Source organism: Durio zibethinus, chromosome 1 (genome assembly GCF_047325235.1).
Source record: "Durio zibethinus cultivar Kanyao isolate XHJ-2024 chromosome 1, ASM4732523v1, whole genome shotgun sequence".
Classification (NCBI taxonomy): Eukaryota; Viridiplantae; Streptophyta; class Magnoliopsida; order Malvales; family Malvaceae; genus Durio; species Durio zibethinus.
The window spans coordinates 37,714,630-37,735,126 of record NC_143162.1 but is presented as its reverse complement, the minus strand read 5'-3'; the positions used below and the strand labels follow the sequence as shown (position 1 = coordinate 37,735,126).

Sequence of the window (20,497 nt, the reverse complement as noted above, 5' to 3'; positions counted from 1 at the left end):
AACTACACAGAAAGAGTAATTATAATTGTATCCGTCAATTTTATACACAATCATAACTCGAGATTCGCAGACAGTTCATATACACTAACTTGAAGAGATGACAACGGGTGAACCAGGCTTAGAAAAGAGAAATGCTAATACACAACAAAACTAATCCATACTATTTTATTATTAATAATATCCAAAACCTCAACAAGTACAATGAAATCAACAAGAAATTAATTGAGAAAATTAAGCCTTTGCTGGTGATAAATGCCCGACATCAATGGGCACTAACAAGGAAAGGATGCTGGCAAACCCCACATTCAATGGTCTCAGAACCTGAGATGGGAACTTGGACCTGCAATAGTTCTCAAATCAGCCTAGTTACAATAACATTGACAAAATGAGCTTGGCTATCCAGAAATGATGCTACACATGAATTGCACACCTGCAAATGAACGGTGCAGGTAGGACAAGCAACTTCCTTCATCCGCCTACCAGATCCATCGGACTTGGAGCCTACCAAAATAAACCCATTCAAGAAGGGTCAAAGTAATTGTACACTTCTCCTATTTACTAAATGTGCCCTAGAACTGATACAACTACGAATCTTCACCTTGCCGTATTGGTCATGGGGGTTAATCCTATTTGCTTCTATTATTTAAGTAACATTTTAAGCCTGGACACATATGTAATATCTTCCATTTATTTTACTAATATAACAATGAATATACATATGTATAAGCAACTTCTTTCACAGTAATGATACAACATCTTTCACAGTAATGATACACCACAGGGTACAAGAAATTACCTGATGATGCTCTGCGATTTTTTTCCATCTCCTCCTGTTGTAAGTCATCGTAATCAGACAATTCATGTCAGTAACTCAGCCAGATTCTCATAAATTAATTTATGATCAACACTGAAATCATTAAGTTTCAACTTTCAAAAGAATGCATACCTGAAGCTTCCTAGCAAGATCCTCGTGACTCTGTAATGCAGCAGGTTTACTTGCTGCTTCCTTGGCATTACTCAGCCTCTGAGTCACTTCAGCCTAGATCCGAAAAAGAATAACACATGTTAAGAATATCAACCAAGACCAATAGGAATTTTACATGTGACAATTCCATTCTCAAGAGAAATAAAGAGAAAGGAAGGGAACTATGAATAATATAAGCATTCTTTCCTTCGAACAAGGGAACTATGAACAACATAAGCATTCTTTCCTTCATAAAACAAACAAATATGAACAATATGTTCATTCTTTCCTGCACTCAACCCTTCCTTTAACTGCCTAATCAAATTCAGTTGCCTCAACCACTTAACAGAGTTCTCTTATCTACTCCACAGATAAGCTTTAAAGGGGCAGGGGAAAATATGTCATTGTTAAACCACAGGAAAACAGATACTAGTCATCCTTCATGACTCTGACATAGGTCAGTCGCCCAAAGATAGGCTTTAAATTAAAGGACATTATAGAAATACATATACTCTAGATGTTCAACAAAGTGCCCATAAAATCTGTATGATATGTCCTTATCATCCAAGACCATTACCACACAGCGATACCTAACCGTTGTGCTAAGTTGTGAAAACCATAAACAGGAGAAACCACCACAGAAACTATTTTGCTATGAAAGAAGGTGGTGAAAAACTGATTGATAAGCATACCATGCATCGGTCACAAACCCTAACTGGTTGAGCATTCTCATCAGCAGTTAGAGCGATTCTACAATGGGTACACTTGTCACAGAAAATATCCCCACAGTTCCTGCAGTGGTGCTGAAAAGAAAAAGGACAAAGGGCCTTAAACTTTAATGAGAAAGAATGGCAAGCAAAGAGCCTTCTTCAAAAAGACAGGGAATGACATACTCTTCGCACAAAAGCCCCAAAATCAGTTGCACATGCAGTGCACTTCGAAACAGCTTCATCAGGGACCTAATCAGAAAAAGAATATACGGACAAGCCCATTAAGAACTTTTTAAATAAGCTTTAATTTGACTTGCAATTTGCAGGTAAAAGAAAAACCAAAAAAATTCTTCCTTAGAAATCTAATTTTTACCCAATGATCCTTCTCCTCAATGCCAGGCTTTATCAAGTTCATCCAATCAGCAAATCCTCTCTTCTTTTCAGCAGGTTGTTCAGTAGTCTTTAGAGATTCAGGTGTTCGACTTCTCCCACCCATCTCCTTGATCTGCAATCAGAAGGTGAGAGAATACAGCCATCAAGACACATCAAACTTACACTTGCAAAGGCATACACGTGTTATGTACCAATCAAAGAACAAGAAATGAAAAGAATCAAGTCATACATGTTTGAGAATTGAGATAAAAGAAAACGTCTGAGAAAGACATTTTGAACCTTAAACACATGAAATGCACATATGCCTATAGCTAAAAGCTACATGCACCTGATAGCAACAACATGACAATCTTCCATATCTTTCACATGACTAAAAAGCTTATTACTTTACAAATTTTGAGCGCTGTAAATGAACTACAATATGGATGTTCTCAGATAAATGAAATTTTTCTTGCAGATCATATTGTTCTTAAGTTATAATTCACTATGTTCCTCCTCTTGAATCCTGATTTAAGGTGAGTTAATTTAGTGCACGTGGTGTGTGCCTTCTGCAAATAAATTAATTAATTACCAAGTCTTTATTCACTCTTTTAAGCCAGTTTTAGTCCATTTGCAACTATGCCAAATCCATCCAAAGTATGACTCTAGATTCCACACTAAGAATCACAAAACCAACTCCATGATATTTACAACTCAGAGCAAAAAATTTTTTATAACTAAAGAATTGAAACATCTTAGGTATGGATTGAAAATATACCAACCAGAACCCCTCCCACCACCCCCAACAGAAAAAGTAGACAATGATGATGATGATGATGATGATGTAACCGTTGCAGTTAACTCTTTAGAAATTAAGAAAATTATAACTATATGACACCAACCTGTACGGTTGCAGCTGTTACAATATCCAAAAGGGTGTTTGTAGTGTAATTGTTTGATTGCAGCCTGATCCGTCTTGGGTCAATGTCAACAGAGCTCTTGGACCAGAATGCAAAGGTAGATGAGTCGATCACCTATATCAGGAAAAAATTATACTTTTTATTACAATGCCCACATCATTAACGGAAAGAAAATCACAAAGAAAAAAGACAGGGGGGAGGAAGAAAGTTAAATAACATATATATACTAGGCAACTCACTTCACATCTTGTGATGTTCTCAAGAGGATATATTCTCAACGTTCGACTGGTACTAGGGTCAAGCATCCGAATACCATCTAAACCAATCTGACACCAGAAAAATTAAGCTATATCAAGAGTTCAAAGTACCGGATGAATATAAAAGGGGACTAACGAAAATAATTATCCATTAGTAATATCAATATGAACTATAATATTGTCAGAGTAAAAGTTGAAGAACTTTCAAAACATTATAACCAGCCGGCTTAAATGCACACATAATTCAACAATATAACCAACAAAGTTTAACTCGGATGCCAGAAACTTCATCTCTTCAACCAAAAGTAAATCAATTTCTACGAATATTAGTTAAAAATTACCTGGCAAAGAATATCCATGGGGCCATGTCCTCCACCTTCACCCAACAACTTAACCCGAAACTTCTGGACACCACTCTTTACATCTTGCTGGGTCTCTGCCTTTGGCACCGCCCTCACAATCTTACCAGAAGTTGAACCTGATCCACCCGACAAGTCCTTCCCAGAAGGGAAATTAATAGACCGCCCATAATCATCGAATTGAACCCAAGTCGATGATTTTGGAGCTGTGCCACGTGCCCCATAAGGCTCTACCTTTCCTCCTTCATAAGCATAGACTCCATCACCGTATCCACCATCATCACCGTATAGTGAATAGCTATCCGATCGCTTACCATAGAGATCGGATCCTAAATCGTATCGGCTACGGTTATAGCCTCCTCCGAATTTCTCGTCGAAATAATTACCACCGCTGTGATCGAATTTCATCGAATTATCGTAGGGGTTGTCATATGCAGGAGGTACAGAGGATACTGATGATCCTACTTGGCTATATGGGGCTGAATAGTAAGGCGGATTTGGGGTAGGGTCAGGGTTTGGCGGAGGAGTACCATAGCTAGGAGCCGTCTGATGCGGATCATACGACTGGTAATAAGGTGACTGGGAAGTCGGTGGCTGATAGGGAACATGTGAATCATAAGGCGGGAAAGAAGGAGCAGCCGCGACTGGCGGAACCGTTATGGGTTGTTGATTGAAAGAGGATTGTGATGTTAGTGTCGAAGCCGGTGGAGTAGTTGCGGCTGACGGTGGCGGAGCGTAAGAAGGAGCAGTGGGAGGGACAGGATCAGGATTTTGGGAATAGGGTGGGTAGTTTGGGGGATAGACGGAGTAATCAGTAGAGGTGTAACCGGAGGTGTCCGGTGGTGCCGATGCGTAAGGCGGTTGGTGAAACTCGGTAGGTGTTGGATTCGGGATAGGGTGAGGGTTAGGGTTAGGGTTTGAAAGGTGAGGGAATTGATAATAGGAGCTGAAATCTCCTTGTTGCATCGCTGATCGATGAAAATTCTTCTCTGTTTGCTTGGAGAGAATTTGCTATGGCTAATTTGGCTACGGTTCTTTCTCTTTTTTTTTTTTAATTTAATTTTTTCTACTTTGATTCCATTTTTCTATTTGGTGCAAGGCATAAACACGGCTGAGGAAAACTTACTGTGCATTTAAATAGTTTGAGATTCAGGTATATGGACACGTGTCACGATCATAATGTGTGAATGCCGGTTAAGTGTAAGAACAGCTAGCTGGCCGTTGGATGATAAGATTCGATTCTTGTATGGTAGATGTCGACATTGTGGGCCGTTTGGGCTGATGACGCTTCTAAGGCTCAATTATCAGGGCTGCTTTATGATTCTCTACGCAACGTTTCCATCATAAATTTACTTCCACGTCCTTGTCACTTTCAGTCAAAAGACACTGACAGCGGTTGTTATTCTAATAATTTTACATGTTTAATTGGCTGAGTGGAAGTTTATCTAATATTAATATTTTCATAATTTTTGGAAAAAAATAAGAAAGAAACTCTTACCCTTGAACATGGAAGCATTGCTTTTATTAATTTTTTGATAATTATTAAATAAAAATGAGGCATTTTTATTGATGATTTCTAAATTAAAATTAAGTTGAACTCAAACATTATTTCAAAATTAAATTTTAAAGTATAATATAATTTTAGTATTTGAATATATAGTGCATTTATTAAAATCCAAATTTAGATTAACACATAATACCTTGATAAACCTAACTCAAAATTTATCAATGCATAAATATATGCCACACGCTACAATAGATCTGATAGGGATCGCATGTCCCATGATCCAGCCATTCTTACAAGTTGGGAGGTTTAAGTTTAGAGATCAATTAATTGTATGTCAATAATATAAAGATAAATAAAAAAATTATAAATATTTAAATTTAAATTTAAATTTATTAAATATTATATTTTAAAAATAATTACATGAATTAATTAAATTAAATTTTATATTCATAAAAGAATTATCTTGCATGACTGGTTGATGATTAAATGTATTATTTGAGACCAATTAAAAAGATGCTTTCTTTGTAATTCCGTGATTAAAACCACATTAACATGGGTCCAACTCTCTAACCTGGCCCAATATTTGGGTTGAAGACCACCAGGTAAACCTTTGATGGATCCAAGACTTTTCAAGAAGCGCGGAGATAAGTTGGGCCATTGTGTAGCAATCTCCGGCCTAGATAACTGGCAGTCCACCATGTCAACCGACCAAAGGCCGAAGTCCAATGGTAGAGATCCAAAAGCGGAAGCTGTTTCCCAACATCAGGCCGCAAGATCTCGTCAAAAGCCCAGTGGGTTGCACACGTCATAGGAAAGTTGATCTCAGGCTCCTAGTCGTTCTCATATACCTCCATGCGTACAAAAGCAGGTCCAGCTGCCTCCCTTGGAAACGGTTCTCTGATGTTAACACATTGTAGGGCCCACTCTATCACTCTTGGCTTCACCCCTGGTGGGGCCCGGAACACACTCAAAAGACTTTGGAACCATCGTGATTCCGGTCCCATTCTCTGCCACCAGGATGGAATTGGTAGCAGGGAAACAAGCTGATAGTTTTTTGCAGATTTTGATTCAACTTTCCCAAACAAGACGCAATAACTAATAGAAAGACTAAAAAAAATTATTAAAACCAGAAATCATGGGGTGGAAAATGAGCTTCTTTCAACTTTCTTTGATTTTTTTTTCCGATATTGGGGTTTTGTAATAACTCTGCTTCTTTGTTAAAGTCCACCATCCATGAAGCAGGACGCAGGCAAAGTTGTTCTATCCGGATTATTCGATACACTTTTTTACAGCATGTGTCATTTCCATGGATAAATTCATTGGATAAAGCAAAAAAAGAGTTAATGGCAGTGGAAAGTTCCACCTTTGATAAATGTCAAACTTGGCTATCAAATATTTTCCGCCAGTTAAACAAAAATAGTACACTGTTACCGCTGAAGCGAGCCTGCATTTCCCGTGAACAAAAAGAACCGATCGCTCATCCCTCATTAAAGAAAAATCTAAAAGCTTACAACAATATTTTGTATTTTTCGGTGCAAGCTAAATCAGGAAAAATAATTTCCCTGAGCACTTCTTTTTCTTTTTCTTTCTTTGCTTTGTGCCTTTCCTGTTAGACCCAAAAAACCTTCATGCTGGCCTCCTTTACAGATTCACAGACAGGACAAGCATCAAGAAAAGCTTCACAAGACTTGCACGAGCAAAGGTGTCTGCAAGGTAGAAAGAGAACGCACGAGTTCCTAGAGTTGCAGTGTTTACAAGCCATCTTTTTGTTGCTGCTCTCTTCTTTTACTTCTCCTTGTTCTGTGTCACACGAACCACAAAAAAGGGATTCTGCATCTTCGGCTGTATTGCTGACCCAGACTAGGCTTTCTCTGACCTGTTCCAATGTGTTGTTTAGATCTATAACCATTACTTCATTTGCTTTTGCTAGTCTTCGCCATGCATCGACCTCCATTTCTGCTTTTCTTAGGCAGGCTTCAAGCTCCATTGTTTTCTTTGTTGCTCGTGCCAAGTCTTCTTCTTTTCGTTCCATCGAATACAAGGCCTTCGTTTCCATACCCTTTAGCAGGATGGCCAGTTGTCGCTTCCTTTGCTCTAGCAAAGCAGATCTTAGCCTCTCATTCTGTTTTTCCCCCGCCCAGAAATAGAACAGGAAAAAGAAAATTTAAAGTAAAACCAATAACCGGGACCAAATAGTTGATACTACTCAAAATCAATAATGATAAAATCAAAGATGACCCTTTACACAAGAAAACTCAACAAAAGTGGTCAATTTCTGCTGAAAAAAATTGAAACTCTTACCTGCAATTGAAGAATGCAATCAAGTTCCTGCCTTTGCATCTCCAGTTGAGCATCTAAAGATTGAGAAAGTGACATGGGTAGAAAACTATCACACGTTGAAGAAGAAGAAGCTGCAGCAGAAGCCAAGTTCTGAGCGTTTTGTTGAACATGAAAAGGAACCGTCTGCATAGAAGGATCTTGAAGACTGAAAAAAAAATCAGCTTCAAACGAAGGAACTGCAGGTGCAGTGTTTACCATCCAATCCTGAAGGCCACACATGGGCAAAGGTAAACCCATATTTTCAGGATAAAACTGTGCTTGAACAGCCATAATAACTATCGCCAGGTACTGAAAAACGTCCCCTTGGCACTTTGTAGATTCACATACTTTATAGAAAGACTATTAATACGAAAACCAGAAGGGATACGAAAATTGGGTAGGTTCAAAACTACAATGTTGAGGCTCTCCTTATATCAAAAGAGCTGCATGACTTTTTCTTAATAGTCATAACCTTTGCCTTGCTTTGGTTTGAAATTGACCACCATGAAAGAAACCCGTGGATGGTTATAAGTAGAGTGGGGAAAACCGACAAAATCTTGAAATATTTTAAATTAAAATTTTTTTATTTTATGGACATTATTTGTTTGAACTGACGTATTTAAGGAACTAAATAAGGAAAATAAAGGATAGGATTGGAGAGCGGGACAAAGAGAGTTAGAGAATGCTTAGGGCCCTTTCTCTCTCTCTCTCTCTCTCTCTCTCTCTATCTCTCTCTATCTCTGTCCTTTTTATCAAATCCCAAAGGGCTTCGAAACACAAAAAGGCATTTATGAGAGAGATATAAAGGTGGCGGTAAACGACGACGTACACATGCTGATTTTGTGACAGCAAGTCACAGAACCACCGGGTCAGAGATTTCAAAAAGAGAGAGAGAGAGAGAAAGAGAAATTCACTCAATCGGGACATGAATGAGTCAGACGTTATAGAGGGGAGGAATCACAAATCGGAGAAATTGTCAGTTTGGTCATTGGAAAAGGCTGAATAATAGCATTTTTATTAATTCTGAATATCTGTTTTCAAATTATCAAATATAGAAATTAAAAATCTTATTAGTAAAAAGTAAAAACCACCACCATTTCTTGTTCTTCTATCACTGTTACTAAATTTCCCAATCTTTGTATTTATGTGGTAGGTTCGAAACGACAAAACTTTCATGTAAAGTTTTGTGTCATGAGTTGAGATTTAAGTTTTAAATTCGTGTGATTTAAAGATTTGGATATTCATTTTTTCGACGTCTTAGATCAATTTTTTTGTCATGGTTCATACACTTGTGAGGTATTATCCGTTCTGATCTCTCTGACTTTCTCTTCCATCTAACCTAAGATTCAGATATTTATTTTTTCGACGTCTTAAATCAATTTTTTTGTCACGGTTCATACTTTTGTGAGGTATTATCCGATCTGATCTCTCTGACTTTCTTTTCTATCTAACCTCGTAATGCCCTCGTCACGGAAGCTGATAATCATGTCTACCTCCTTCGAGATGCTTGACGTGGATCGAACGGTTTAAGGTTAGCTCTGATACCAACTGTCATGGGTCAAGACTTAAGCTTCAAACTCGTGCGATTTCGAGACTTGGATATCCACTTATTCGACGTTTCAGATCAGTCTATCTGTCACGATTCACACTCTTGTGAAGTATTATCCGTTTTAGTCCCTTAAACTTACTATTTTATCTTACAAAAGATATCTCACAAGAAAAAAATTATGTAAACTCTTATATATTTTAATAACTCTCTTATTATATTCGATGTGAAATTTAAAATTTATCTGACATTTACGTATTGCAAAATGCACTTGGACTACGAATAGTTCTGATATTCACTTTTCACTCTTGCTGCCATGCGGCCATCTTCGAGTGCTAGGATTCATGGGCCAGTCTGGTCGAGGTTGGTGGTTTGGGCCAGTGTGAATACGGGCCAGAAACATCACCTCATCTATAGTAATGTAAAACCAGTTGCGAGCCTGCTCGGGGCATCATGATCCAGGAAGAGTTGGTTGCCTAGACTTTTTTTAACGCCTATTTAGGATTTGTCAACTTCCAATAAATACGCGCAAGGAGCTTCCTGTTGAAGGGCATCTGCCATTGCCACCACATTCGGGCTGTGACACTAGGGGCCCTCCAGCCGTATTCGGTCATTCACAAAATGGATGGAACCCACAATCGACTGCCCTGATAACCATTCAGAGGACTTTTTTGATGTGATTGAGGCCAGTTAATGAGCAAAAAGAAAAAGACAGTTAAGTCATAATTTACTGACAATCCGATACAGCATTTTAACCGCAAGAGAAACATGTTTTACCTCTTTATGTACTCTACTTTCTTCATCTAGCCCGAAAGGTTGGTAGGGTGTTGTTGGAATTGGGAGGACGGGGATCAGATTCATAACTGCAATAGCGGAATGAGCGTGTAGCTTTAAAGGGGACAGCGGGGGACCGCAAAGCATCTAGAAAAACAAAAGCCCATAAGAAGGTTGGTTAACTAGTTAAGTGCTACTTTGGCATGGTAATACCATAGTATTTGACGCAAATGGCAATTAAGATACTCTCTGATCAAATGTGACTGCTTCAGGCTCATGAAGAGGGCAACTGGTCCAACGGTTACTGTACCATTACCATCTATCCTCGATCATGTATTTGTTAGTAGTAAGAATTACATATACGATTCCGGTCTCATATGGTCACTATTGTTTTTATAAAGCAGAGTTGTTACCAAATATGTTAAATCTTCGCATTTGGTTGAGGGCTTCAACACCAGAAAGCATCGAGTCAAAACGTGAATAAGCAAATTGTAACCACGTAGTAACAAAGGATTCAGTCTTTTTGAAGAAAGAACTACAGGTAGCTCCTTTGCTTCACCACCAAAAAGCCAATTAACTGCACAACTAATAACAAAGAGTTGGCTTGTGCTAAGTTAAAACTTTAACATCGTACAATCTAAAGCATCTACGGTCTGTACTGTAACTTGTGTTTGACATGCCATTTCAAATCAGGAATTCACACTGGTTCAAAGAGAATGATAACAAAACTGCCGACACGTGCGTCAGAAGAGAGAATGCAAGAGTTGAGAAGGAATTCGAAAGCGTAAAACTACAGTAGAGAATGTTAGAAAAGGCGCAGACGACAAATTGAAATAATGTAGCACCTAAAGAACATAGAGTAGTGCACTGACCAAACAGCTAGTGCAATACCTGCAAGCAAGTGAGCAGCTCCAAAGTCAAATCACAAATCGTTCAAAGAGCAAAAAAAAAAGCTACTAATATGCACAACTACGATAGGAAATTCTGGTTTTCAGTAAGAGCAGTTTATGAGAACTGTAAAATTATCCATACAGCATCCAATTTTAATAAGATAGAAGTTATCACATGTCGGCTCCTACTCTTGCCTATCAGTGGAAAGTCTCTTCCAGCATTATTATTTGTAAATTCTCTATGCTCACAAATTCAGGTTGACCAGGCTTGAAGTTCTACTCCAGCGGACAATTTGTCTCTCACTCCTTAATTCTAGCAGACTCTCCCACAGCATTTTCCATCCGAGTGTACCATTCACCAATGCGTGTATGCTCCACCATATCTTTACCAGACTTTAGATATCGGATTGGCCTCAGAACACCAAAAACAGCAAGGTCAGCTAAATTGGGTTTTGAACCACCTGGCAATAGGGATTACACAGATTAGTTAATGGTTTGAAAATAGTACATATCTTGTGTTTTGTCAATAACACAACATCATTTATAATTGTAAACTAAACAGACCAAGATAATGCCGGCCCTTCAAAGCATCCACCCACGTTTCAGCAGCTTCATACAAGGCTGCTCGCTCATCAGTAATGTTGTACTTCTTCTTCAGTTTCTTTGAGACAAAATACATGGCTGCTGCTCCAGCATACTTCGCTAATAACCTCTCAGTGAAGCTGAAGTTGCCTACATTTATCATAAAATATCATAAACTAAAGATGACTGGCAGATTTTCTTGCTTTGTCTCAGAATATTAGAAGCTTTAAAGCATGACAAGCAAAGAATTTTAAGTCTCCTCAAGTTTAAACAAATAATAATACAAGTCATCAACTAAAGAATAATTAAAGAAATCATCATCATTATCGGTAAAGGTTATATAAGTCATTGATGGTCTAGTAAAAAATGCTTTAGAAAAAGAGAAATCCAGCAGACTGACAGCGACAAGAATTTTTTTTTTTTTAAAGTGTAAAAACAATAACTTTATTAAATGAGGGCTCTAATACTAAAACCTAAAGCCCAAAGCAAAGCATAGCACATCAATCACAACACTAACCATGAATTGACAACATGCTGACCTATTTCATAGTGAATTATAAACCTAGAGTTAATATCACCAAAATGGTGATAAATATAACGTTATCCCATCCACTGCACATAGTTAATCAACAGACTCTAATGAAGTCAGATGCATATTCAATCCTTATTCTCAGCCAATCTGCAAAAAAATTAAAATAACACTACAAGCAACAATGGTAACAACAAATCCCATGTATAATATATCTTCCACCAATATCAAGTAAATATAAATAAATCATTGAATGCAGAGAGAAAATTTATCTTACCATGAGTGGTGATATAGTCAAATGATTCAAGTGCCTCAGAAGTAGTCCGATATATGTTTGGTGATAAGACATGCACCAAGTGATTATCCACCCACCTATATCATTGTAGTTCCACCATCAATTATAGTGAAATCCCAACTCCATATTGGTGATAAATCAACCATGATATTGAAAATTTTCAAAATAGGAGATAGAATAATTTTGCTCCCACAAGTAATTGGCAATCTTCATCCAAGTCTTCTAAATAAAACAGTGGCAACTGTTGTAATCTAATTTATCTAAAATGATAAAGAATAAGAGAGGTACAAGAACATACTCACGCCATTTCCTCTCTTCATCAGCATCAGGTAAATAGATATCTGGGTTGATCCTATGAAAAAGCTTATCAATTATATCTGGAACAGAAACAAAGTATGCTAATGTTAACTTATAATGACAAAATATATGTAACCATCGGAAGATAGTTAACAAAAGATTGAGAAAGGGCAAAGAACCTGAAGAATCAACCATCTGTTCACCATCAACTTTCAGTATCGGCACCTTCTTGTAATCAGACCACTTGATCTCCTTTTTGCTGATGGGGTTGACTTCCACAGCTTTATATGGAATGTTATTATAATCTAAAAATGCTACAATAAGAACAAGAAGTCAACCAAATGAAATATATAAATCAAACAATGAAGGGAAAATATTTCAAAGAAATGGGGGTTGGGAAGGAAAGAAAGAAGAGGGAGGGTCAGGGCAGTTAATAGCACGATGGGGATCAAACGAAAATTGAATTCGTTTAATCTGAGAATGAGTTTATGGTAAAACAATACAGCTTACAAAAATGAATAATCATGTTTAAAATCAATACCTAGTAAAACTAAACAAAGCAAATTACAGATTCCAATGAATTGCAAGAACATTATGCAGTTCATTTATTGCTAAACAAGTTACCATCATATGTTTTGCAATGTTTTACTTTCAAAGACTTGAGACCAACCAATCACTATGTCAACTGCCTTATAACCTTTTCAATCATCAACCAAACACAGCTTTAATAATCAGAAAAAAAAGCAGGGTAAATGAAAAGAAAACCGGAAGTTAAACTCAAGCTGTCAAGCACTCATTTTTCTCAACAATTCCACTAAAATAATTTGTTTTCACAACCATTCCTCATTCAATATTCATCAAAAGAAACTCATTTCTATAAGAATTCAAGGAAAAACATATTAATCCAGGAAAGCGTGGATATATCAATCTTAATGTAGTATTTATTACAATTGGGAGTAAATTTATTTACCTTTGACCTTGTTACAAAAAGGGCAAGCTTCGTACTGGTACAGAACGACTTCGTTGGGGAGAAACTTCTCAGAGCGAGGCAACTCCTTAGCATGGGCGTCTTGAGCCAGAGATGATGCTGCCATAGCAAACAACATGTTCCCAGCAACACGGCGCCCGAGGGAGGGACGCGACAGCCCCAATCGATTGGCGAGTTTCTGCAAAGAAATGTGAGAATTTGACGATGGAGATGAGGATGTACTCATCAACGCCGCTTGAGCCAGCCGCTGCTGAATGGCGCCGCCGCAGGATAAGGCTCTGTCAAGGGTAGCGAGTCCATTGACCCTTCTCATGATTGCAAATCCAAGTTGCGCTGTCGATCACTGTTTGTCTCTGGTTGCCAGAACGTCTCTGATTTCGTTTCCCCTGTTCTTGGCAAAAGCACTAGGGTTTAGGGTTTACACTTCGTCTACGTGGCATTTGCTACGTCCACGATTCCACGAATCAAAACGACCTCACTTTCACACCTAGATTAAAAAAGAAAAGTCAAATCGAAATTGCACACGTAATACTAAAGCGAAGTTACCAAAAAGGGACAAAGAGAACAATATAATTTCTCAACACGTGAAGGGCAGTATCGGAAAAAAGGAAACTTCGAAGAGCCGACATAGGTAAGTCGGTGGATCCCCAATTCTCTCACTCTATATATACCCCAAGTCCGTGTCTATGGCATGAGAGATCTGGGTAAACCCTAGCCGCTGCGCTCTTGATCACGCGTTGTCTGTCTTGGAGAGAATCTCAAGAGTTTTAAGATCGTTAAGCTTGACGGATATTGAACAATCTTGGGTTACTGATTCATAGTTTCTTGAGGAAGTTCTTTGGGATTTCAAAAAGAAAAAGCCGATAATGTCACGGTGCTTTCCGTACCCGCCTCCTGGGTATTTAAGACAGGGATTGGACGAATCGATTAAGGTTCGTTGAGCAAAAGTATTTGGTTTTCACTTTTGATGCTCAACTGCATGCGTTTGTGATAGGTGATTATGATTTGTATTTGTAATTTTTGTAATTGGATAAAGGTATATAAAAGGAATCGCAAAGCTGTTGTTACTTTGTAGCTTTGAAATTGTGAATAAGACGATTTGTTCAATGAGCCTGGTAATTATTTAAAATTAATTTTTGAAACTCTTTTGCTTTGGGATTTTCTTTTTTTTTTTTAAAAAAAAAAAAAAGAACTTTCGGGTTCCTTTTTAAAGATTGGGTATTGGGTTTTGATTTCGTTAAATAAATGATAGAAAAGGTGGATAATTGATTTTGATTAGAGGAGTGGAAATTTATGATTTTGGACATGTTACCCTGTTTATCCAGGGTGTATGAATTCAATATCTGATTGATCTAGATATAACCCTATGCCAATGTGAAATTATACGAAGCTTCATTTTTATGGTAAAATTCATGATGCTTTGGGTCTTCCTTTGTCCGCCCTTCTAAGTTTCTTATTCTCGTGTGCAATAAAGCTCGAGAAAGAAAAGGTTCTGCCAAAAACAGAACAGAAAATACATAGGAAGAGGGAGAAGGAGAAAAAGAAGGTAGGGAAAGAAAAGGAGAAAACCCGAGGTCTAACGAAGAAATTTAAGAAGCTTGATGATGTTCTAAGTGGATGTAAAGATGAGCAATTGGAGAACAGTGATCTTACTGAGGAACATGAAGCACCTGTTTGCTACATATCTGATGGCTCCCAAAACAGCAACAAGAGGAAAAGGGAAAACCAAACCCTGTCCTCTAGTCAATGCAGGGTAGATGGTGAGTTTTTTGTTTGTTCGTCGTTTTTTAGATGGGCTAGATTTGCTTACTGATCTAGTTTATATCGGAATGTATGGTATATATTGAGATTGGGATATTGATTTTTGTATTCTGCAATGAATAGGGAACACTATAAAAATTCGGTTTACCTTGAAAAAGCCTCGAGAACCTGATGCAACTCTTAGCAAAGAACCGGTCTGCTCTACCTCTGGAAGGTCGGATTCTTCTACCCAGCCAGAAGCTCAAGAGCAACGTTACCCTGGGAGTAAAAAGGCAAATACCATTATTCCTGTGCCTGAACAGAAACTATGGCCTAACGATGAAAGAGGAAAGCAAATTCCCTCTTCTTCTGTAATATCTGCATATGAGAATGAGATGCAGAAGGCATCATTGCTGTATACAACTCTGATTGAGGATTGGATGCCACTTCCTTTCCAAGTTGAGCAGAATGCTGTTGATGATAATGATGATGACTGGCTTTTTATGGCAAATCATCAAGGAAAACCTACGGCGAAAAGATCTAAAGTTGACAATAATGTTACATGTCGTGCTAGTGCATCTTCATGTCCACGTGCTCATTTTCTTCCGGAGGCTGAGATTTGTGCATTGCCTTATACGGTTCCATTTTGAATCGATTGGCTTTCAAGAATCTGAGCATCGCTCTTCAAGGAGGGCTATTTTTTATCTACCGTACGAAGAGCGGCTCTGATTCTTTTAATTAGTTGTCTGAATTGTACACTAGTAGTAGTGCAAGGCGGTATAGGGCTACATTGCCCAATTTTGTACGGTTTGAGAATTTTTCTAATAGAAACAAGAGAATGTCACCCAAAAACAATTTCTTGTCTGACATTTTAAATTCTATATGTACAATTTCATTTTCTTGTTGCATAGCAGCACTTTTTTTCAACTCCAAAATCGTCAAAAATACTATCATAACAGCTATTTACATCAAGAAATCAAGTTGATTTACATTTTCAAGCTTGCTTAAATTGCTTTGGTTCAATGAATATGCAATCAAAATGCTATGGAACGATGAGAGTGATTGTCATCAGCCCCGCTCTTTCCTAAGGTAGTTCTTCAGCATTAGTAGACGCTCTTTCTCAGCTCTACATCTTGATGCTGTATAATTGCTGCCTACCGATGTTGAATCATTATCTGTAAATGAAACTGAAAGATGGGTATATTGTTTGTGAACAGGTGCTGGAGAAAGTCTATCATCTCGGTTGTTTCGCACTTTGAAATCAGCAGCAAGGAAATTATACCACTCTCTTGGTTCCCTCTCTCCTCGCAATATTTCTAGTACCTGGATGGGAGACAATGAGAATCAGTAACTCTTAGAAAGGTAATATGACAGGATTGAAAATAAGTCCACTGAGTTTCCTGGTTCCTGGAACTAAACTCCGTTCTTATCAGCTTGAAAAACAGCTGAGTGGTTTTCCTATTCCCCAAGATTGAGAAGGCTTAGATACAGAAGGCAAGAATCTACCTGGCTCATTTTTGGACGGCATCCATCCAACTGATTGAGGCAGAGGGAGGCAGCGAGAACCATTCTCTGCATTTGAGCAACATCAAAATCTCCATGTAATGCTGGATCCACTAATCCTCGGAGATTCCTTCTTTCTAATAATGCCCTAGCCTGTGTTGGATCATAATTTGGTTATTTAACCAGCAATGGACACATCTCTCTCAAGTTTCTCAGGTCATGTACTAGTGAAAGTGTGTAAAAGCAGAAACTCTTACCCACTGGATCAAGCTCACTTGTCCTTCCAGAGCCTTTGAACAAATTGGCCTCTTCCCTGATAGTAATTCTAGAAGCACAACGCCAAAAGAGTATACATCAATCTTGTCACTGACCCTTCCTTCCATTAAATACTCAGGAGCTATATACCCAAAAGTTCCTACCACATTGCTCGCAATCATGTAAGTTGAATCCGTTGGCCCCCGGATAGCAAGCCCAAAATCAGATAACTGCAAGGGTAAAGTGGAAAAAGCTTTTATAGTTCAATTTTTAAGAAGCCATGTGGTTAGAAACTCATCTAACTAAACTGCTCTTCTAGATCATATTCATGGTCAATAAGTTATGGCAAGTAGCAAAAGAAGAATTAAGAAGGAAAAAAGGTACCTGCGGCTGAAAATCATCAGAGAGAAGAATGTTGGAAGACTTTACATCTCTGTGTATAATGGGTGGAGAGCATTCATTGTGCAGGTAATTTAGAGCCTCGGCAATTGCCGTGGCAATTTTAAACCTGACCTCCCACGGCAACACGGATTTCCTGCTTTGACCTGTTTTGGAAATAAAATATAGTGAAACCTGTAACTTCTCTGCATCTTTATGTTAGGTAACACAAGCAAGCCTTGCAAGTATGGAAGATTACCATGCAGAATTTCCTTTAAACTTCCTCTGGAAAAGAAGTCATAGACTGAGATGAGATGGTCATCTTCAACACAAACTCCCTTTAGATGCGTGATATGCTTGTGTTTCATTGAAGAAACAATATCAGTTTCCAAGGAGAAGTCACTCCAAGCTTCTTTGTATGATTTTAGAATTTTAACAGCCACCTGCTTGCCACCGGGAAGACACCCTTTGTATACTTTGCTGCATCCTCCCTCTCCAATCAAGTTTTCTGTAAGAGAATCAAATGTATACGAGAAAAAGACTTAAAAAATAAGATCAAAAGCTATGTTTCTATAAGCCTTTAAAACCATATTGAATTTTAAAAGAAGCTTGACTTGAAAGATAACCTGGACAGAATCCAGAAGTTGCTTGCTTAAGCTCCCTGAGACTGAACTTTTTGCAACGAAGATCCAAGTCGGTCGGCATGTTTCTTAGTGTTGGTAAACAATTTTCAATTTGGACAGGATTTTCCATTTCGGTGGATACTAATGCAATTTTGGAAGGTGGAAGTTCGATTGTTGATTGAATAGGTGCGTTCATTTCCCTCTCAGCCTTTGGCTTTTTTTTGGCTTCATATTCTGAAAACGAATCTGAAGTAGTGGAAGCTACAAGACGAAGAGGCCAACCTGGCTTTGAATATGATTCCAGATATTTTGTGTTCAAAGAAACTGAAACTTCTGCCTTATTTTCAAGCTCAAAATTTCTATTGTCATTTATTACTGATTCCTCTTCAGAGATGTGAATTGCTTCTTCAGTCTTACGATCGTTGTTAGTAGAATCATTAGTATTTGTTCCGGAGTTGATGCTGGTTTGATTTGAAAGCAAAGCAATCTGGTTGACGACTGTGGTACCTCGATTAGGCAGGCTCATTACCCATTCTACAACGGATATATCTCTAGGTTCAGGTTTCTTAAACTCTTGATTTGGAGAAGATTTTCTCCGAAGCAAAGGCCAGCCAAGATGTGGTTCTGGCAGTTCTCTTCGGATTACAGATATTGAATTCAAGAGAACAGCCTTGTGGTTATGATTAGGATTAGAATTGCCCTCTTCTGGGCCTTCTATATAATCCCTTGCTACATCTGAGGCAGCCCGAAATGCAGGAGATTCAGCTTTTTCAGACTCTGGTTCCTGATCTGCATGTCTCAATCTAGCACTATTTTTTTTGAGATACAACTTAGGTCTCAAATTTGAACCTACAAAAATGATAGAAATCAGAAATCTACTCTTAACAATTCAAATGGTTTTAAGTTTTTAACAAATGAATTTGGCTCAAACCTTCTAAATGATGATCCCGAAGTATTTCCAGGAGGATTCCCTTGTCGATAGCCAGAAAATAACTAATTGATAGAGATTGATTTACACTGCATCTGGCATATGATATCCAACTCCTGCAAATCATTTCTGTGCTTTATCAGAGGAAAGAACTCTAGGATTCCATATGCTTATCATAAAAAATAAGTCAACTTACCAGAGAGCCTCCTCTGTGTCTCTTCCCATAAATACAGCCATGGCTGCAAAACGCTGGGCTATCTTCTTTAGAATCTTTCGGGTTGAACTTGTTTGTGAAATTGGACTGTTAAGATTACCCTGAAATTCAATTATCAGAACAATTAATGAATTTATTTCTCCAAAAAAAAAAAAAAAAAACCAATGTTAGAATGAAAAACTTATGACAATGGCATACGGCATTACCCATTTCCCCATGGATAAGTCCCTGCGATCTTTAGTCATCCAGGCTCTTAACAAATCAAGGTCTAAAACGACATGATCAATTAGAAAAACAGAATAGCATGAATAATTCATACAGTTTCTTGGACAAATCAAAGAAGTGTTCAAAATTATGGGAAAAAGTTGACAATACCTGAGTCTGAGAACACATTGATTGAGACTAAATCCTTTCCTAACATTGCTGATTTTAAAAGCTCACCATGATAAACAACCTGCCTGCTTGCTGCAATTTCCTTCTTAATCACCATTGTAGTCACTTTAACCAGACCACTTTGCTTCAATTCTCTCTAAACAAAAAAAAAAAAAAAAGAAGAAGAAGAAGAAAAATCTATCTTCTTATTATTGACTGAGATTTTCTTCTTGCATGAAATTTTATATAATCCCAAAGAAATTTCTCAGAAATTTCCTTATTTCATTAAGGAGACAAAGAAACAGTGATCAAGTGAGTTGAAACAGGGATAATATCTAATCATAAAAGAAAAATAAAAAAAAAAGGAAAATGTTAACTGATGCCTAGTGATCAAAATTGTTATTTCATCCACTAGGCACCAGTTAAGATTATATTTAAGAAAATAAAACTGTACCTAACACATTATTTTCTCTTAATTTTAGTAAAAATAATTTATAAAATGCAAAATTTTTTCTTTAAATAGTATTTTAAAGATCCTTAAACAGTGCCTATAGACAATCGTAAAAAGCGAAGAATTCGGGCATATGGCACGATACGTACTTGTCTTAATTTGAATTTTTGACCTTAATGTTTTTTTAATCTAACTTCGTCAACCTTTTTTTTTAATTCAGAAAAAAAGAATTTTTATTTTTTTAATATATATTTAATTAATTTAAATAAATTTATTTATATCAAATTTAATGATTTTTATATATTATTTTTTTAACATAAAATAATTACCGCCATCAGTAATAATATAATAATAATATTGCCACAAAAATCAAACATATAATTTTTTTTTTTATATGTAATTGGAAGTCAACAAGCCCTCTACTTTGACCTGAATTAGTTATTGCGTCACGCCTCAGCAGCTGCAATCACCAAGTTGGTGAAATATTATTTCATGTATTCTAGAAATAGTTTCTGCTTTGTTATGAATTAATTTTACCATTGGAAGAAAGAGATATAGTTTTGATTTCTCAATCTAATCCCGTAATTCTTGCTTGTTCCTTAATTTTGTATTATCATGCATTTTAATATTTGGTTCAATGATTAATACATAAATTTTTATTTAAAATTTTTAATAAACTTGAAGATTATTTTATGTAATCACTTGGTTCTATGTTTCACTTGAA

General features: G+C 37.2%; 5 protein-coding genes across 6 annotated transcripts; 1 reads left to right on the top strand and 4 right to left on the bottom strand.

The window, feature by feature from the left end:
* Nucleotides 1-138: 138 nt before the first annotated feature.
* Nucleotides 139-4,691, bottom strand: LOC111312833 (protein FREE1). 2 transcript variants are annotated; one of them, XM_022913484.2, is made up of 10 exons: nt 3,565-4,691; nt 3,206-3,292; nt 2,949-3,080; nt 2,048-2,179; nt 1,858-1,923; nt 1,657-1,767; nt 947-1,039; nt 797-830; nt 431-501; nt 139-340 (listed from the first exon to the last, which is right to left on the bottom strand). In XM_022913484.2, exons 1-10 carry the CDS (start codon nt 4,546-4,548, stop codon nt 263-265), a joined length of 1,788 nt encoding a protein of 595 aa, XP_022769219.2. In that variant the 5' UTR covers nt 4,549-4,691; the 3' UTR covers nt 139-262. The 2 variants fall into 2 exon arrangements, with proteins under 2 accessions (XP_022769219.2, XP_022769221.2); XM_022913486.2 differs by lacking the exon at nt 431-501.
* Nucleotides 4,692-6,433: 1,742 nt separating this feature from the next.
* On the bottom strand, nt 6,434-7,839 carry LOC111311420 (putative BOI-related E3 ubiquitin-protein ligase 3). Its single transcript, XM_022910801.2, has 2 exons — nt 7,391-7,839; nt 6,434-7,211 (listed from the first exon to the last, which is right to left on the bottom strand). The coding sequence occupies exons 1-2, from the start codon at nt 7,697-7,699 to the stop codon at nt 6,699-6,701; spliced, it is 822 nt and encodes a 273-aa protein (XP_022766536.1). The 5' UTR covers nt 7,700-7,839; the 3' UTR covers nt 6,434-6,698.
* Nucleotides 7,840-10,531: 2,692 nt separating this feature from the next.
* On the bottom strand, nt 10,532-13,775 carry LOC111312826 (uncharacterized). Its single transcript, XM_022913477.2, has 6 exons — nt 13,292-13,775; nt 12,501-12,635; nt 12,323-12,401; nt 12,007-12,101; nt 11,183-11,350; nt 10,532-11,079 (listed from the first exon to the last, which is right to left on the bottom strand). The coding sequence occupies exons 1-6, from the start codon at nt 13,620-13,622 to the stop codon at nt 10,919-10,921; spliced, it is 969 nt and encodes a 322-aa protein (XP_022769212.1). The 5' UTR covers nt 13,623-13,775; the 3' UTR covers nt 10,532-10,918.
* A 227-nt stretch (nt 13,776-14,002) lies between these two features.
* Nucleotides 14,003-15,957, top strand: LOC111312828 (DNA ligase-like protein). Its single transcript, XM_022913480.2, has 3 exons — nt 14,003-14,241; nt 14,784-15,069; nt 15,194-15,957. Exons 1-3 carry the CDS (start codon nt 14,176-14,178, stop codon nt 15,697-15,699), a joined length of 858 nt encoding a protein of 285 aa, XP_022769215.1. The 5' UTR covers nt 14,003-14,175; the 3' UTR covers nt 15,700-15,957.
* Nucleotides 15,958-15,986: 29 nt separating this feature from the next.
* On the bottom strand, nt 15,987-19,806 carry LOC111312821 (protein kinase STUNTED-like). Its single transcript, XM_022913471.2, has 10 exons — nt 19,326-19,806; nt 19,157-19,218; nt 18,933-19,051; nt 18,740-18,852; nt 17,812-18,657; nt 17,445-17,693; nt 17,192-17,352; nt 16,810-17,037; nt 16,556-16,705; nt 15,987-16,372 (listed from the first exon to the last, which is right to left on the bottom strand). Exons 1-10 carry the CDS (start codon nt 19,438-19,440, stop codon nt 16,118-16,120), a joined length of 2,298 nt encoding a protein of 765 aa, XP_022769206.1. The 5' UTR covers nt 19,441-19,806; the 3' UTR covers nt 15,987-16,117.
* Nucleotides 19,807-20,497: the final 691 nt, after the last annotated feature.

Bases quoted from the DNA above. Each gene is read 5' to 3' on its own strand.
- LOC111312833 (XM_022913484.2), bottom strand. From the start codon at position 4,548: ATGCAACAAGGAGATTTCAGCTCCTATTATCAATTCCCTCACCTTTCA. The intron at 3,081-3,205 runs GTGAGTTGCCTA...TTCCTGATATAG, and splicing joins AGAACATCACAAGATGTGAA to GTGATCGACTCATCTACCTT. The intron at 1,040-1,656 runs GTATGCTTATCA...TTTCGGATCTAG, and splicing joins GGGTTTGTGACCGATGCATG to GCTGAAGTGACTCAGAGGCT.
- LOC111311420 (XM_022910801.2), bottom strand. From the start codon at position 7,699: ATGGCTGTTCAAGCACAGTTTTATCCTGAAAATATGGGTTTACCTTTG. The intron at 7,212-7,390 runs GTAAGAGTTTCA...GGGGAAAAACAG, and splicing joins ATTGCATTCTTCAATTGCAG to AATGAGAGGCTAAGATCTGC.
- LOC111312826 (XM_022913477.2), bottom strand. From the start codon at position 13,622: ATGAGAAGGGTCAATGGACTCGCTACCCTTGACAGAGCCTTATCCTGC. The intron at 12,636-13,291 runs GTAAATAAATTT...TTCTTATTGTAG, and splicing joins TTTTTGTAACAAGGTCAAAG to CATTTTTAGATTATAATAAC. The intron at 12,402-12,500 runs GTTCTTTGCCCT...TTTCTGTTCCAG, and splicing joins ACAGATGGTTGATTCTTCAG to ATATAATTGATAAGCTTTTT.
- LOC111312828 (XM_022913480.2), top strand. From the start codon at position 14,176: ATGTCACGGTGCTTTCCGTACCCGCCTCCTGGGTATTTAAGACAGGGA. The intron at 14,242-14,783 runs GTTCGTTGAGCA...TGTGCAATAAAG, and splicing joins GATTGGACGAATCGATTAAG to CTCGAGAAAGAAAAGGTTCT. The intron at 15,070-15,193 runs GTGAGTTTTTTG...TGCAATGAATAG, and splicing joins TAGTCAATGCAGGGTAGATG to GGAACACTATAAAAATTCGG.
- LOC111312821 (XM_022913471.2), bottom strand. From the start codon at position 19,440: ATGGTGATTAAGAAGGAAATTGCAGCAAGCAGGCAGGTTGTTTATCAT. The intron at 18,658-18,739 runs GTTTGAGCCAAA...TCATTTTTGTAG, and splicing joins TCGGGATCATCATTTAGAAG to GTTCAAATTTGAGACCTAAG. The intron at 17,038-17,191 runs GTACCTTTTTTC...TTACCCTTGCAG, and splicing joins CTGATGATTTTCAGCCGCAG to TTATCTGATTTTGGGCTTGC.